The sequence below is a fragment of the Tachysurus fulvidraco genome, chromosome 6 (genome assembly GCF_022655615.1).
Source record: "Tachysurus fulvidraco isolate hzauxx_2018 chromosome 6, HZAU_PFXX_2.0, whole genome shotgun sequence".
Taxonomy (NCBI): Eukaryota; Metazoa; Chordata; class Actinopteri; order Siluriformes; family Bagridae; genus Tachysurus; species Tachysurus fulvidraco.
In genome coordinates this window covers 24,953,813-24,969,534 of record NC_062523.1, presented here as the reverse complement: position 1 = coordinate 24,969,534, position 15,722 = coordinate 24,953,813, and the positions used below count along the sequence as shown (strand labels likewise).

Below are 15,722 nucleotides of genomic sequence, written 5' to 3'. Positions count from 1 at the left end.
CTTCTGGATGGCAACCATAACACCATCTCATCAGGCTATCACCCTGGGCTGTAGATTATTTTCCCAATCACAGCACACTGTGTGATCTACTAATCTTTACACAGCAAATCCTTCATCGTATTCAAAAACTAAAAAGAAAAGAAAAGAAAACAGGACTCGGAGACCGGGTTTATTTCTCAGGACGAATATATCCTCGAATCCATGTGGAACTGCAGCCGTCTCCACAATGCATCGGCTTACAAAAAAATAAAAAATTACAAGCCTCATGCTGCGGTCTCTGACAAGTCAAAAACCCAATACAAGCTTGTGGTTTTTAATTTGGGATTAGTGAATGAGTCAGTATTTGGACCCTATTATTGCCAGGGCAGTTTATAAGCCCCGGACGTAGGCAGTGATGCATTTGTTCCATCCAGATCCCAAACTCACCTTGGACCTGGATCAGGAAAAGAAAGCACAATCAGACCCAGTTGTAGTTTTTCCACTGAACCTGGACTTCAGCCAAGCTACACTTAAACTCTTCACAGAAAAACAACCTAGACTTGTTAGGTAACTTACTTTATTGGTATCAGTGACAAAAAAAAAAAAAAAAAAAGCAACCAATAGATAAACACTACGATTTTTTTTTGTATATTTGCATAAGAGGCTGTCCGTGGTGTCAAGTTTTTGGATGTGGGATGACAGAATGGGAAGAACAAGCAGAATCAGGCCCAGATACAGTCGAAGATAAATAGAACATAAATATAATAAATACTGCTTTAATCAATCGACTGCTGATACGGATCATTGAATTATATACAACAGAGCACAGCAGGGTGGCTAAAACTGTAAGGAGATCACATTTCACATGTAATAACGATGTACAAATAGGTTTTGTTGTACAAAAAGAAATGAAAGTACTTCCACTTCTATCAGTTCCCTTGTTTTTCCTCTTTCTGCATCACCGTGTTCAGTGTTTAAAATCCCTGAAGATAACTTTACAACAGTGCTAATAAGTTCAACTCCAGACTAATCAATAATACTATTACAGGTTGTACCGTGCACCGATAAACCTGTTTGTGGAACAACTTCACGTCAGGCACCGAGCAAACATTTATGGAAAGAAATGAAACAAAAAGCAAAGAATAGGTATCCGGGAGCTAAAGATAAAGATGCGTGACAAATTAAATGGGGGCAAAGTTCTGCTGGCAGCTAATCATCAGCTGTTTATCCTAACCTTTCTGCCCTGATGGGCGTGGTCTCTTCCAGGATGACTCCGCCTACATTTACAGATCATGAGGACTCACTGAATGGTTTGTTGAGGATGTAAATCATAAGCTAAAGCCCTAAAACGTACCAGATCTCAATCCAACTGAACACCTATGATAGATTTTGGAGTGACATTTTAGATGTGACATCATCATCATCATCATCATCATCGTCGTCAGCGGTTGCTAAATCACTCCAGTACAGATCCAGAGAATCTCTGCCAAGCTGCACAGAATCTGTTCTAATGGCTTAACAGCTCGTCGTCAGTGTTATTAAGGAAGCTCAACTTACTGACTAACTAGTGCAAGTCTGCTAATCAGAGTATTCACAACCAGCACTCTCTCGATTCAAATGCATTAACCGTGCTGGATGCTGTAAAAGACCCCAAACAGGCTTTGTTGTACAGCAGATATTCAGACGGCCAGATTACAGATTTCAGCAAAAGAGGTGGGTCTAATAATTAAAAACACTGTACAGTCAACAATTAAGGAAGTTTCAGTCTGAACTACAGATTAGACGATTAGAACCTATTCATCCCCAACAAACTGTATTACTAAGGTACCATACCATCATTATCAACAGGTAGATATACTGGCTTTTAGTTTAAGGCAGGCAACGTGTGGATGAGAAAGAGCTTTGATTAATACAGTCAAATTAGGAACAATTATTAACAAGTGGCACACAAATTCTACAGTCTAGTAACCAGCAACGTCCACCTAATTCCTTCAAGTCTATTCAAAGTAAACACGTGTACTCGTTTGGTACAAATGACAAAAAAAATAAACGGAAAAAAACAAACAAAAAAAAACACAAAGAAGCTGCTCTCTGTGAAATACATGATGTAAACATATTTACAAACCAGTAAACAAATAAAAAGAATTCAGTGCAATAAAAATGTACACTTAAAGGTTAGCCTAGCTGCTTTTCTGTAACAGGGGGAAAACGCCATGTCTAAGTCCTTTAGCCGTTAACTATCCATCACTACAAGCCAGAACAATAAATAATGTTATCCTTCAGAATCAAAGAAAAAAAACAAACAAACAAAACAAGAATTACACCGAAAGCTTTTACATTACTGGTACGGTGCCTGAAATCTGATCCTGATCTCGCCTTCATGCTCGAAGAAGCAAAATAAAAGTGGGGGGGAGGATCAGAAGTTTGGGGGATTTTTTAAGCGCAAGGTCACTTAGCCTATCTAATTTGCATAGGAAAAAAAAAACAGAAATTCAAGCGAAAGCATGTGTCGTTGTGCATTGTCAAATCATTGTCCCTTTGGAAACGATGATGAGAACCAAGAGGTCAAATAAGGCAGCAAAAAAAGCAAAATGAGTGATATTATTGCCAGTGCTTAGTTCAAGTAGCCGGAAAATGGAGTGTGAATGCACACCCAGTGAGACGAGCGACTGATATTGATCCAATCCTGCGGTAGGGGCGGACAACGTGAGTAACGAGCCCGTCAGCGGGCGGGTTTACTCCGCCATCCTTGTTGAACTGGGTCTACCAATGCTAAACAAAGCCCTAGTGCTCTGGACTATAATTTGGGAGCTTGTGGCTCGGGGTAGTTTGTAATCAAAAAGCCAGCGGTTGGCAAAGGGAACGTGGCTCAGCTGCATATAGGCAGTGGCACTGAGCAGCAATAAACTTCAGTTCCAGCTGTACAGGATGAGATGCCAACCTCTCTGAGCGAGCGTTGCCTTTGACTCAAATAAGCCAAGAGTCACTTCATAGGAGTCCAAACCATTGTGCATGTCTCGAGGGCGTGAGATTATGTTTCTAAATTCCTCTTAAAAAAAAACAAAAAAAAAAAAACAGGGGCTTCCCCAAGGCTTAGTCCTCGGTCCAGTGGTAATTATGGCACCAAGCTTTCTCCACTGTAGTCAACTAAACAGTAATAAACGCTGTTCATACATTGTCCTGTTCTAAATTGACCGATCACAGAAGTTGTGCAGGAATGCAGAGAGGAAGACAGTCAGGGGTAATGCGGATGTTTGTGTCGAGTCTATAGGTTGAATAATAACTTCTAAGACTTTTTCCTACTAGATGGGATTTTCCACATCCGATCCTAGCGTGGCCATTAATGGATTAGATGCTCTGTTGTGCAGAGAAAATGATTTAGCCTTGGATTTTCAGAGACTGCATTATTTTGTGTCAGACTGCTCGAGTGTGTTTACACGCTAGCATGAGAGAGTACTCCACTCGGTTCCGCATTTGCCGGTTGGCCCGGCTGTCATTTGGTAGATGAAAGGAAAGGGCAAATTGGTATCATTATGAAACCTCTCCTCTTCAGGGACTGAAGTATTGTCTGCGTGCCCCCTATCTCTCAGGTGAGAGGAGGAAGAGAAGGAAAAAGCGAGAGAGAAGGAGGAAGGGAGGGAGGGAGGGAGGGAAAGAAAGAGAGGACTGAAAAACAAACAATAAGTCCCTTCTTTTCCTTGTCGACAAACACAGAGCTCTTCTACAGGGCTCACTGAGACAGAGTGTAGTAAGTCCTGGAAGCGCACATGCAGAGACTCAGCCGCAGTTGGCTGATGGTCAGTAAAACAGGCCTGCTGGAGAAGCCCAGGTGGGAGGGAGGCTTGAGCTCAGGTGTCCAGCTCGAAGCAGCAGTCATCGTCAGGGCTCTCGCTGTGGTTGTGCTTCTTCCAGAATGAAGATGGCTTCTTGTGCAGCTCTCTACGAACGCAGCGTGGACAAGGCTGGGCACGCATCCGGCACTCGGTGTGGAACACCGCTCCGCATCCCTCGCACCTGACCGAGCACACACACACATATACACATTTACAGCAGACACCCTTATCCAGAGCGACTTACATTTTTTTTATCTAATTTTTATACAACTGAGCAATGCAGAGTTAAGGGCCTTGCTCAGGGGCCCAACAGTGGCAGCTTGGTGGACATAGGAATCAAACTCACAACCTTCCTATTGGTAGCCCAACACCTTAACCTCTAGGCTACCACATCCCCCATATCCCCCCCCTCCACACACACACACACACACTGTTTAGTAGTCTTTGCTAGAACACAAAAAAATGTAATATGTTGTAACTGCTCATTTCAATGACCACAAACTCATCCTGGTGCTCAACTAAATGTTTTCCGGTACTAAGGAATTTGAAAAATGCTCCTCAATGTTTTTATACAGCCCAAACAGGTCAAAGTCTATTAAAAATCTGGGCCTAGTGATAAGACTGCAGAATTTACTCTAAAGCTTCCTGACCAGAGACCATAAAATACGGGGGTGATGAGCACGGTGTACAGGAGAAGCAGGTGTTTATGTGTTTACGACCGGGCGTGCAGACACCTTTCGCTGCAATTGTATTTAGTGCCTTAACACCATCTCCGTATCGCGACAGCCTGCTATCGAGCTGTTATAAACGCACGCATGAAGCCAAGGTCAACGTCAAACGTATTGCACACGGCGCAACAAACAGATCCAAACAGGTCTGTACGCAGGCAAGTGAGTTGAGATGTGTAACTGATGACGGTCCAGCTTTACCCCAGTGCACAGCTGTTTATAGTGGGGGTCTACGACCATGTGCTTAGTCACGGTTACAAATGATGACTTGCATAAAACAAAGCCATAACAGAAACATATTTAAATAGTGTACAAATTATCTCCATCAGCTAAATAATCTCTCCATCATGGTCCATCTCATTTGATGGATGGATGGATGGATGGATGGATGAAACCATAATGGAGTAAACGTGTGTGCATTTGCCTCTAGATGTGTCTCCAGTCAGGAATTGTGTAAACCTATATATTAAAGTTCCCCTCGACACACACACACACACACACACACACACTAAATGGACAATAAGTGTAACCCAGATAAATAAACGTTAGCAATTTCTATTAACAAAAACTATTTTTATAGCAGCGCATCATTAATCAACAAATGATCATAATTTTTAGCACCTTTGCTTGTGCATTCACAAGAGGTGAAACCGCGGTTGTGCCAAAAAGTGAAGAATGTCACACCAGTGGTGTGAAGTGCAGCGTGTATCTTATCAGTAGTTAGCCATGAAGTGGGCTGAGCGTGAAGGCGCTGTTGGGATTAACCGTGCCTTAGCACTTGGGTGTCCCTTCACTGCTCGGAGACTGAACACACCTTCATACCACTGTCCCCTGGGTGTGACTAACACAAGACAGAAGCAGCATGGCTGTTACCGGCTCATATGAGGAACATTCCACTGCGGTGGTGTGGGTGGATGTTCCCAAGTTATTGCCACTAATAAACAGGCAATAATGAGATTATATGATTATAACTTGTAAGCAGGAGTCCTGAGCAAGAACTCTGCCGTTTGACGTTATCCAAAATCCTAAAGTTACGACCTGTACAAACCGTTTATTGGTAGTTATGTTGTTGGAACATAAAGAGGAGTAAAAGAGGAACTGACCTCTTGGTGGCGTTCTCTTGGAAAGGGTAGAGGATCTGGCCGTTGTGGCAAAGCTCACAGATGAAGCCCTTCTCTCGACACAGACTGCAGCTGTACACATGCGAACTGGCAAACTTGATCACTTTGGAGAGGAAGGGAGCCAATTTCCCATCTATTACCTGTACAGAACATGGAGAAAGGGGCAAAAAAAAAATTAGAGACGGTGAATGGAATAGACAAAGGAAACAAAGACACAAACCAGAACTAGGAGTAGATTTCGGTCAAAGTATGTATCAGACTAGAAACAGAATACTGTGATGATGATGATGATGATGATCTATCCACCATAAACAGAAGAAGAATTTATTGGAAATACCAGTCATGTGTGATTATAGGATTTTTTTGTGGAAAGACAAACACACTTAAAAAAAAAACAGAGCCCACTGGGAACCAAGACAAAGCATCCAGAGTTCACATCAGGAATCCAGATCAAAACTAATGAATGCTTGTGAGGTTGGAGGGGTGGATGAGGGGGTTAACCGGGGCTGGAGGGTGGGTGGGAGAGCGGGGTAATTCCTTTTGGGAGACCGTTTGCAAAAAATAATATGTGAATGCCATTTACCGGCCGGAGTAGTTAAAAATCGGCATTGGGCTTTGAAAGCGTAGGTCTGAAGAAGGTGTATTGTAGGCTGATGAATGGGCCAGGGGAAGGGGCCCGGACCTCCAGTGCATATTCACCAAGGGGGAAGAGACAAGTGGCTACACCTGGCAGCGCTGTGGCACACCAATTAAAGGGCCTGCCAGCATTCTTCGGCCATTACACAAGAAGCAGGCCAAAGAATGGTGGGACAGAGATGAGAACGGACGAAAAGGAGGGAGTGAGGGGCTAGAAAGTTGGGGAGGTGGGGAGAGAGGAAGGAAAGAGAATAAAAGGAGGGACCACCGCAGTCTCCCACTAAGCACGAGCAAGCGCTCGCACACGAACACACACACACACACACCCTGAGTGAAATGAGTGATGTTAAAAAGGGGTTTGTGTGGGTGAGGAGGAGGTTGGGCAGTGCAGTTATGGGTATGAGACAGGAACCAAAGGAAAGCACAGCAAGTGCACAGGCACTTCTTTACTGAACAAAGTGATTCACTGTGGTAGTGCCTTGTACATATCCACTGGGACTAATTAAATGCTGTACGTGTCATTTGACTCTTCACACCACCAATGGATTAAAAAAGAAAGAAAGAAAGAAAGAAAGAAAGAATATCAAAAAAATTAAATAGCGGAAGTGTAATTTAAGTTTTTTTTAAAAGAAAAAAAAAAACTCACCACAAATGTGACCATCAACTATCTACAATTATACTACAGTCTTGTCTGTTTTCAGGTTCTGCATCTTTGTAGCTGAGACCTGGAGTTATTGATACATCCATATTCATAAAGTGTAATGGGTTAAAAGCGCTAGGGAGCAACAGGAGTGCACATCACCATCAATTCATCAAGCAGCTTCCATCTCAAACCCTGTTCTCTCCACTTCACAGAGGTAGAAACCTCACAGCAGCCCCAAAGACAGTCTTTCCCTACTGGACATAAGCAAAGAATTACACTGTGTTGTGTCGGGGAACTGCTGCGGCCCAGTAATCAAAGAGGCGAGGGCTTGCGCACTCACAGTCACCAAAGTAACAATGATATATATGGCCCCTAATCGGTGCTGACAGAAGAAGTAATTAAACATCTCAATAATTTAGCGAGGGCTGAGGAGCAGAGTAGGGCAAGCCTTCACGAGGAGCTCTGCACCTGGGCCAGCACCCGTGTAGAGAAACAAAGGAGCTGTTAATACACACTATATAACTTTCCGAAAGTGTCCCGAGGCCAGGAAAATGTCCCCAAAGTGTTCCTGAGCAGGAGACTGTAACTCAATGATTTATATTTCCAAACACGGCCAAATATTTCAGGCTTGTCACATCCATGCAATGAAAATGAACTGCCAGCACGGGTGCTGGCTGCCGTTCCAGTCTCGCGACCCCCCACCCTTCAGCTCAGTCCCGCGTGTGCTTTGTTGTCCAGTGCCTAATCCCCTAAAAACTGCTGTTTAACGCGCTCTACTTTATCCCCTCCTCATCTCTAATGTCCTTGCCTGCTCCATTAACCGGCAGAGAAAGGGCCAGGATTAGACAGATAAAAAGAGGGTGAGTTCTGTTTGGATAACACCCTCCCAGCCAGGCCCTGGCAAAACAGGATTATCACCAGCATGCTAGTGTGGGCAAAAAGGGAAGGAAAGAGAGAGAAAGGAATTGGGGGGAAGGACTAAGTGTACATCTGGGTACACAAGACAAGCACATGTTTCTGTAGGAAAAATGTATGAAAGCATGAATGGATGACTGCACACACATATACGTGGAACATTTGATCACAGTCAGCCATGCAAGGCAAGATGTGTCACAATATATCACAATAGAAGAGGTCCAATGCCCTATTGCTAATGAGCCTTGTCAAAACCACCCAGTCCGGCCTTCATGCAAGAGCTGCCTTGAGACCACCATGTTTTTGATGCAATACAGTGCCAGTTTATTAAGTATATCTACTATATTTTCATTGACCCTTGAGATAGGGGCTTTTTACACCTGGTCACTTCATGTGTTATCTGTGATCAGATAGCTATGCGATGGTAAAAAGACCAGGTCTAAATGCCCTCCGAAACGGTTTAGAGACGGATATAAATCCGGTCGTTCAAACCACTTCAGCAGGAGGTCTGAGACGCATTTCAGATGAAACTTCAAGCCACATACTTCAGCGCTATACTCCTCCCAAATGGAAGTACGTCACTCGCAGGTGACTCGCGAGTCGTGCATCGTGCCAGAAACAAATATATTATCCCACCAGCGCTGGCTCCGATCTTTCACCCAGGTGTCTCGTTGGGTCTTAAAATGCACTGCTGCTGCCAGCAAAAATGCAGCAAACAGTAAATGCCGTTTTTTGTAGCAACCGCATACACCAAAGCGTGTTCCATTTCAATTACCCCGGAAATGAGGTAAAATATATTTGCATATTGGGCGGGAGTAGAAAGATCGGATGGATATCCGATTCGCCAAGACGCATTTATGTGGCCTAATGTAAATTGAACAGTTTTAACAAATCAGATAGCTATCGGATCAGAGAACACACATGAAGTGACCAGGTGTAAAAAGGCCCTCAGATACACCTACAATCTCAGATCACATTCTCAGTACACGACTACTGACTGCAGCTCATCGATTTCAGTCCACCATGTCCTCCACCTAATAATGTAACTAGACCCCCACTAAGCAAAATTATTAGTGGTTGGCCATTTTGATGCACAGCACATCAATCATATAAAGAAGGGCTGGATCATTGTGCATAGCGGCAAACTCACGGCACCGGTCAGTAGCTGCATTGCACTGCACTGCGTTCATTAGGTGCATTTCTATAGTAAATAAATGTGCTAATAAAGGAATAAATGTAGTTGGAGGCACACCCAGACATCCATGAGAGATTTCTGCATATGTCAATGATGTCCCAAAGCCACAGAATGCCCCTTTGTGCCTCTCTAGTTGTTTATAGGTTGTTGGCAAGGCTAACACTGTTACATCTAGTATAATGCGAACAAAACAATTAGCATTTATATGGCACTCTTCATGTGGGCCATCTTTGGCCACACTTTAAACTCTTTTCGTTGTAAAGCTCAACAAAAGCCAGTGCCTAAACAAGACCTGTATCTGGGCAGGCCTTAGGCAAACAAGTATGGCCAATGGACTTGATTTTTTTTTCTTTTTTTTAAATAAGCCAGCACTAAACTGGTAGTTGTTTGCTGGAATTGAATAGGCAAGTGCATGTGCTTTGGGTCTATAGAGTTCCTGGTGTCTACTTATTCAGCATTCAGTGACCTCGACACGCAGGGAGAACATTCCCGGGCCACGAAGGGCCTGGCATTAGCCAGCCATGCTAAAAGAAAATGGCTCCTTAATAAGGTAAGCCAATTAGCATGCTGAAAGGAAGAGTGATGTGACAAGAATGAGAAATGTCCTCGAAGTCGGACAAATACGTTGAAGCCAAAAAAAAAACTTGTCATAAGTTGAAAATGTCGACGAAATATGAAAAGTGTCATGTTTTACGTGTGTTACGACAACATGCCCGTTCTCATTTTACACTATACTATCGGCAGTCGTTCAGAAAAACACCACGTAGTACTAACTCTAATTCTCCTCTCTGAAAGAATGTACTAACTCTGATATAAGCCCGTTTCAAAAGTGCACTATTTGTGAAATGAAAGACAAACCCAACAGGGTAGAAACAGAAGGCGAAAAGAGACACAGAGGAGAAAAAAACATTTCTGAGTGTGGTAGTGTCAGGGAGTGGGATGTTTGGGAAGAATGAAGGCCTGTCACACTTTGTTTTTCTGCCTGTTGCTTCTGAATGCCTCTAATTAGTTAGCTGGGTGGGAGGGAAGACGGGGTGAAGAAGGAGCAGGCAAAGGGACTCTTGCCTCCTGCTAGGAGAGCGAGTAAAAGGAAAAGAGGGAATGAACACAGTCAAAGTAACAGTTATAAGGAGGGGCAGAAGGACGTTCTGAGAAAGAGTGACAAATATTCACATGCCATTCCAGGACCTGTGGAACCGCTCAAAAATCTGGAATCATCATGTAAGATTTAACGAGAGGCAGCTCTTCTATTGATTTTTTTGTTTTAAAACAAATCATGTATAAAACACAAATTGTCACAGAAGGGATTTCTTTCGAAGGGTTTGAAGCTGTTGGCGTTGTCAGGTCGTGTGCCAGGTTCTGGTGCCAACATGGTACAACACACTGCTTATGTTTAGTGATGTTCGGTTCAAAAGAATTCTATAATCTGCCTGTAATATCAGAATCACTCCGATGTGGTGATGTGGATTTGCTGTAATCAGCACAGTGCAGCGTCACTGACTGACCTGCGTCCTACAGGAAAAGAAAAAAAACAGCCTTTAGACTGAGGCGCGCATACATAAGGTATGTATTACGGCCAAAAGTATACAGACGCACGACCGTGTGCTTGTTGATCTCATTCCAGATTTAGTCCCAAACCCTTTGCTGTTATGATAAGCTCCCTTTTTATGGGAAGGCTTTCCACTAGATGTCGGAGCATGGCTGTGGGGATTTGTGATCGTTTAGCTACAATAGCATTAGTGAGATCAGACAGCGAGAAGGTCCGGGGTTCAGTCAGTGTTCCAGTTCATCCCAGTGGTCTTGGGGTCAGTATTTGCTGGAGCTCACTCTGGTTAGATCCAGTAACCACATAGAAATATAATGGACCTGTATCCACATAGTGTATGTAATCATGACACACAAATTAAGTGCAAGTTATGATGAGTTCTTCTCACGGTCATGTTCGTATTCGACAGCAGAGAGTCTCTTGGTTACAAGGTGAACCACTGAAATGATTCATTTACTTCTTGATCTCTATCCAATTCCATTAAGTCCAACCTTCAAGATTAACCACCAGCCAGTGGTGTGTATCCCTGTTGTTGTTCATTCCTCTTGTCTAACTTACAATAAATGAAAGTATATCCACCTTCACAGAGAATGGTCACATTACTGCACAACATTAAATCATGTTGCTATACTTTTGATCTAATCTAATAAAAAAAAAAAAAAATAAAGGTGCAAATACTTTTCAAATAGAGCACAAATATTACACTAACACTAGCTAACAAATACAGGCAATATTCTTTATTTCCTGTTTCAACTCTCAAAGCTTTTACTGTATTTGTAGCTCAGAGCTTTGGTGACATGCAGCTGCTTTTCCCCCTTTAGGGGCATCCGACACCTACTGAGGGGCAAAATCCCCCTTCTTTTGTCACAAATTGAGTCAAACTGATTTGTCCTTCAAAAATACATCCAAGAACGTAATAGACTTTTTTTCTGCAAGCTGATCTTTGGCATGAATGTGTTTACAGGTCAAAACCTTTCATTTTGAGTTGACCTTAAGTTCTGAAATACTGACTCAGAGCTGAACTACTGATTTATAGCCTTGGAAGCAAGGGGGCATCTTTAGAGCAACTCTGTACTATACTATAAGCACTATAAGGACAGGTGGGTTGACAAAAAAAAAACTGACACTGTGTGTGTGTGTGTGTGTGTGTGTGTGTGTGTGTGTGTGTGTGTGTGTGTGTGTGTGTAATAGAATGCATTCTCACCTGCTGGAGGTCAGCCAGAGAGTACAGGTGAATGTGCTGTAACAGGTATTCCCTTGGAAAAATCCTGCAGAAACAGCAGCCGAAATGAATCAGACATCTAAATACTGTACTTTAATACCGCACTTTCACTGTCACACCACACTGGATTAAGATTAAAAAGCTACATGGACAAAACACACACCCTTCCCCATCCCAGAACAAACTCTCCCATCATTACGCTCCTGTATCCATGACAACAGGAGTGCAAATTATCAGGAAAATAGGGGTTAATTTGATTGAATTGGAAAAGGCCTGTGGAATAGCCATTTAAAAGCACTCTCCCTTATTACAGGTGAAGTGGGGCAGCTCTCTCTCTCTCTCTCTCTCTCTCTCTCTCTCTCTCTCTCTCTCTCTCTCTCTATCTCTCTCTCCTTCTGGCTGGCTATTATGGCCCTCTTCTCCCCTCTCTTCCCTTGAGCGTACTCTGCTCTCCTCGTTCGCTCTCTCCATCACTACGCCTACGCCTGCTCACATTACAAATCAAGAGCTCGCAGTGGCATCAGGGGGGGAAAAAAGAGGATGGGAGACAGCAAGGAGGAGGAGGAGAGAGAGAGAGAGAGCGAGAGCGAAGGAGATAGAGAGAGAAAGAGAGAGAGAAAGAGCGAGAGAGAGAGAGAGACACACATTGATGGTGTAGCACCTGAAACCTGTTGCTGTGAAATGGAGAGAGAGAGAGAGAGAGAGAGAGAGAGAGAGAGAGAGAGAGAGAGAGAGAGAGAGAGAGAGAGAGAGATGAATAAAGGCAATCAATAAATATGGTGGGTGAATGAGAGAAAGAGCAATGAAATGAGACTGGAACAGATGGATAGATGGAGAGAGGAGGGCGAGTGACAGGGCAAAGTAAAGTAAGTGAGCAGATTCAGCTGGGTAGATGGAGAGAATGCACACTGTGTGGGGCAAAATATTGATTGGTTGACTGAGAAAAGCAACATGTAAACATGTACTACAGCATTATCATCATCATTTACAGCCAGTCACCATTACATCACATCTCATATCCCTGATAATGTATTCTGATCAAACATGAACACATCTTTTATTGTCAGGTATCAGTATTAATCAGGAACACAGCAGACACTCACTGTCTCTCTCTCACACACACACACACACACACACACACACACACACACACACACACACACACACACACACTCACACACTCACACACTCACACACAGACACTCACCCTCTCACACACACGCACACACACACTCTCTCACACACACACACACACAGACACTCACCCTCTCACACACACACTCTCACACACACACAGACACTCTCACACACACACACACACACACACACACACACACAGACACTCTCACACACACACACACAGACACTCTCACACACACACACACACAGACACTCACCCTAAAAACACACACAGACACTCACCCTAAAAACACACACAGACACTCACACACACCCACACACCTTGGAGACGTGTATTCCTTCTATAGAGCTTTCTACTTGAACAGAGCATACTGGACTTTTCTGCTTCAAGAGCCTGGATAACTGGACTGATTAAGCCTGGGTCCTGTGGGATACGGTAAGGCCTGTCGGTGCATCTCAAGCTTCTCTCGGTTAATAGCTCCCCGCTTCCACTCTGCGGCTGAGCTCTGTCATTAGCAAGACTGCTGTACAGATGTTGTGGGAAAAGAGAGGACTCATGGTAGAAACCCTCTGTGTGTGTGTGTGTGTGTGTGTGTGTGTGTGTGTGTGTGTGTGTGTGTGTGTGTGTGTGTGAGCGCTGGCTGGCAGCGGGTGAAAGGGCTCCTAATGACACGGATGGGATGAGAGAGGGGACCGGCTGACAAAATGCGAACAGCAAGGGAGTAATTTAGTTTAAGTGGTGAGAAGAGGAAGTTGGAATAGCTGAGGATGCATAAAGCCCCCTGTTTTATCCAGGTTTGGGACCAGCACTGAGGGTTAACCCCTACGTAACACAAGCACAAATAGCTGATTAATGATTTTCCAACCAGATTTTCTCTCTGCTTAATGTAAACTTGGTGGTCCAGCAGTTTGGACTGAAAAATCCTGAATTCACATTTCAGTTCCTGAATATTAGGACGACATCCTGATCGGCTGGCGTTTCAGGCACGTCATACTGTATCGTCTTTTTTTGCATCATACCTTTAAAGTCTGCTATCACATAACCAACCATGAATCATTAAGTAATGACACACATGTTTTACAGTGGGATGTCATCACTGCTCTCTGTGTAAACTATTCATCATAAAGAAAGGAGAATCTGTTAGTTTGGTTAACATTTAACAAAACTAACATTTAACAAAATATTAAAGTTTTGGTAATTATGACTAAACCATCTTCATGAGGTTCGTATCAAAATCGGCAGTAAATTAACGGCTAATGGGAACGGAGCAGTGCAGCAGTGTGTTTGACTTCGCTCGGAGTTCTGCTCCGGTCCTCATTAAGTCCCTGCTACTATTACTGAACTAATCTCAGCCTAAACTGGGTCATGGAGGAAAGGAGGGTTTGTTTAAATGTTGATAAATGTTCTCTTTGATGATATTGCGGAGGTGTAATGGTCCTAAGAGAGACAAGCAGCAGCGTGTACAGTACTACTAAAGTGACCAGAGAGGCGGAAAGCATATCTGACAGTAAAGCCTCTTGCATGATATGAAGGATGGATTGTGTACATATTCCGAATTCAGTAGAGTAATGAGCAAGCAATCAGGATGATGTCACTGAAAGCCAAACAGCCTAAGCTACAACAACAACAACAACAACAAAAAAGAGCTATAGAAGCATGGATAAAAAAGAAAAAAGAAATGCATAAGCTGCACCTTATGATAAAATCCTAACTTATTGCCCAGACAAGTGCACCATTAGACTGGGCCAGTTTACCTAAAGGAAGTATGAGGCGTGAAAAGATTTGCAGCTTACTGTTACAACATGCATAATTCTCCTCATAGCAGTCTGTCATATCATAACACTAACCAGTCTCTCATTTTTTCTCTCTCTCTTTGGGTGTTAATATGTATATTCATAACTCCATTCTCTCTCTCTCTCTCTCTCTCTCTCTCTCTCTCTCTCTCTCTCTCTCTCTCTCACACACACACACACACACACACACACACACACACATACACACATACACACACACACTCACATACACACACACACTCACATACACACACTCACACACACACACACACACACACACACACACACAGAGTAAACATACTCCCTGGTTGCCACTGTTTGTTGGTGGTTGGTCTCCAGGTGATACAGGGCATGTTGACAATCGTAATGGGTCACAATGCAAGGAGATGCTATCCGTAGTTAACAATCGCTAAGCCTGAGGAATTCTGGGTAAGATATTTCCTACATTCTCAGCATTTGACTCGTTCCTGAACAAATATTTTGGTTAACTCTCACAGAGTTTATTAATCATTCGCAGTCGCTGTAGTGAGTAGACGGTAATCTACTTTTTTTTCTTCACTCGTCTGACAACCTTGAGCAAAGAAATTCTCCTACAATTTCCCCCCTTTTTTATTTGACACATTTGTTTAAGTGTGACGTCATCGTTGGTTCGTGTTCGGAGAGGCGCAAAGTACATCATTGCTGTTGTTAGTGCTGCTATTTTCGGAATCCTGTAGCCAATCTTTACTATGTGTTATTATATAAACAACTAGGCACGATGCTACTAAACTGAGGTAAAAAAAACCCAACAACAAACTAAAACACAATGGGGGGGGAAATGAAGACGAATCAGACTCGTACAAATCCACAACTCGTAGTGAACAGACATTCAGGCACAAACAGGATACGCTTCATCACCAGAGACACTGAGATGACATTAGGTCTATGGCTTTATAAAGGTTCAAGTCCTCTACAGTAAGTACCACCTGGC

At 43.3% G+C, this 15,722-nt stretch overlaps 1 protein-coding gene across 2 annotated transcripts in view; it reads right to left on the bottom strand.

The window, feature by feature from the left end:
* Nucleotides 1-536: 536 nt before the first annotated feature.
* plekhm3 (pleckstrin homology domain containing, family M, member 3) overlaps nt 537-15,722 on the bottom strand; it is a 37,297-nt gene continuing 22,111 nt past the window's right edge. For both annotated transcript variants that reach the window (XM_027143593.2, XM_047815067.1), the window contains 3 exons: nt 11,801-11,864; nt 5,644-5,801; nt 537-3,993 (listed from right to left, as the gene is read on the bottom strand). In XM_027143593.2, the coding sequence (XP_026999394.2) occupies nt 3,828-3,993; nt 5,644-5,801; nt 11,801-11,864 (388 nt within the window). In that variant the 3' untranslated portion in view covers nt 537-3,827. The remainder of the gene's footprint in view (nt 3,994-5,643; nt 5,802-11,800; nt 11,865-15,722) is intronic.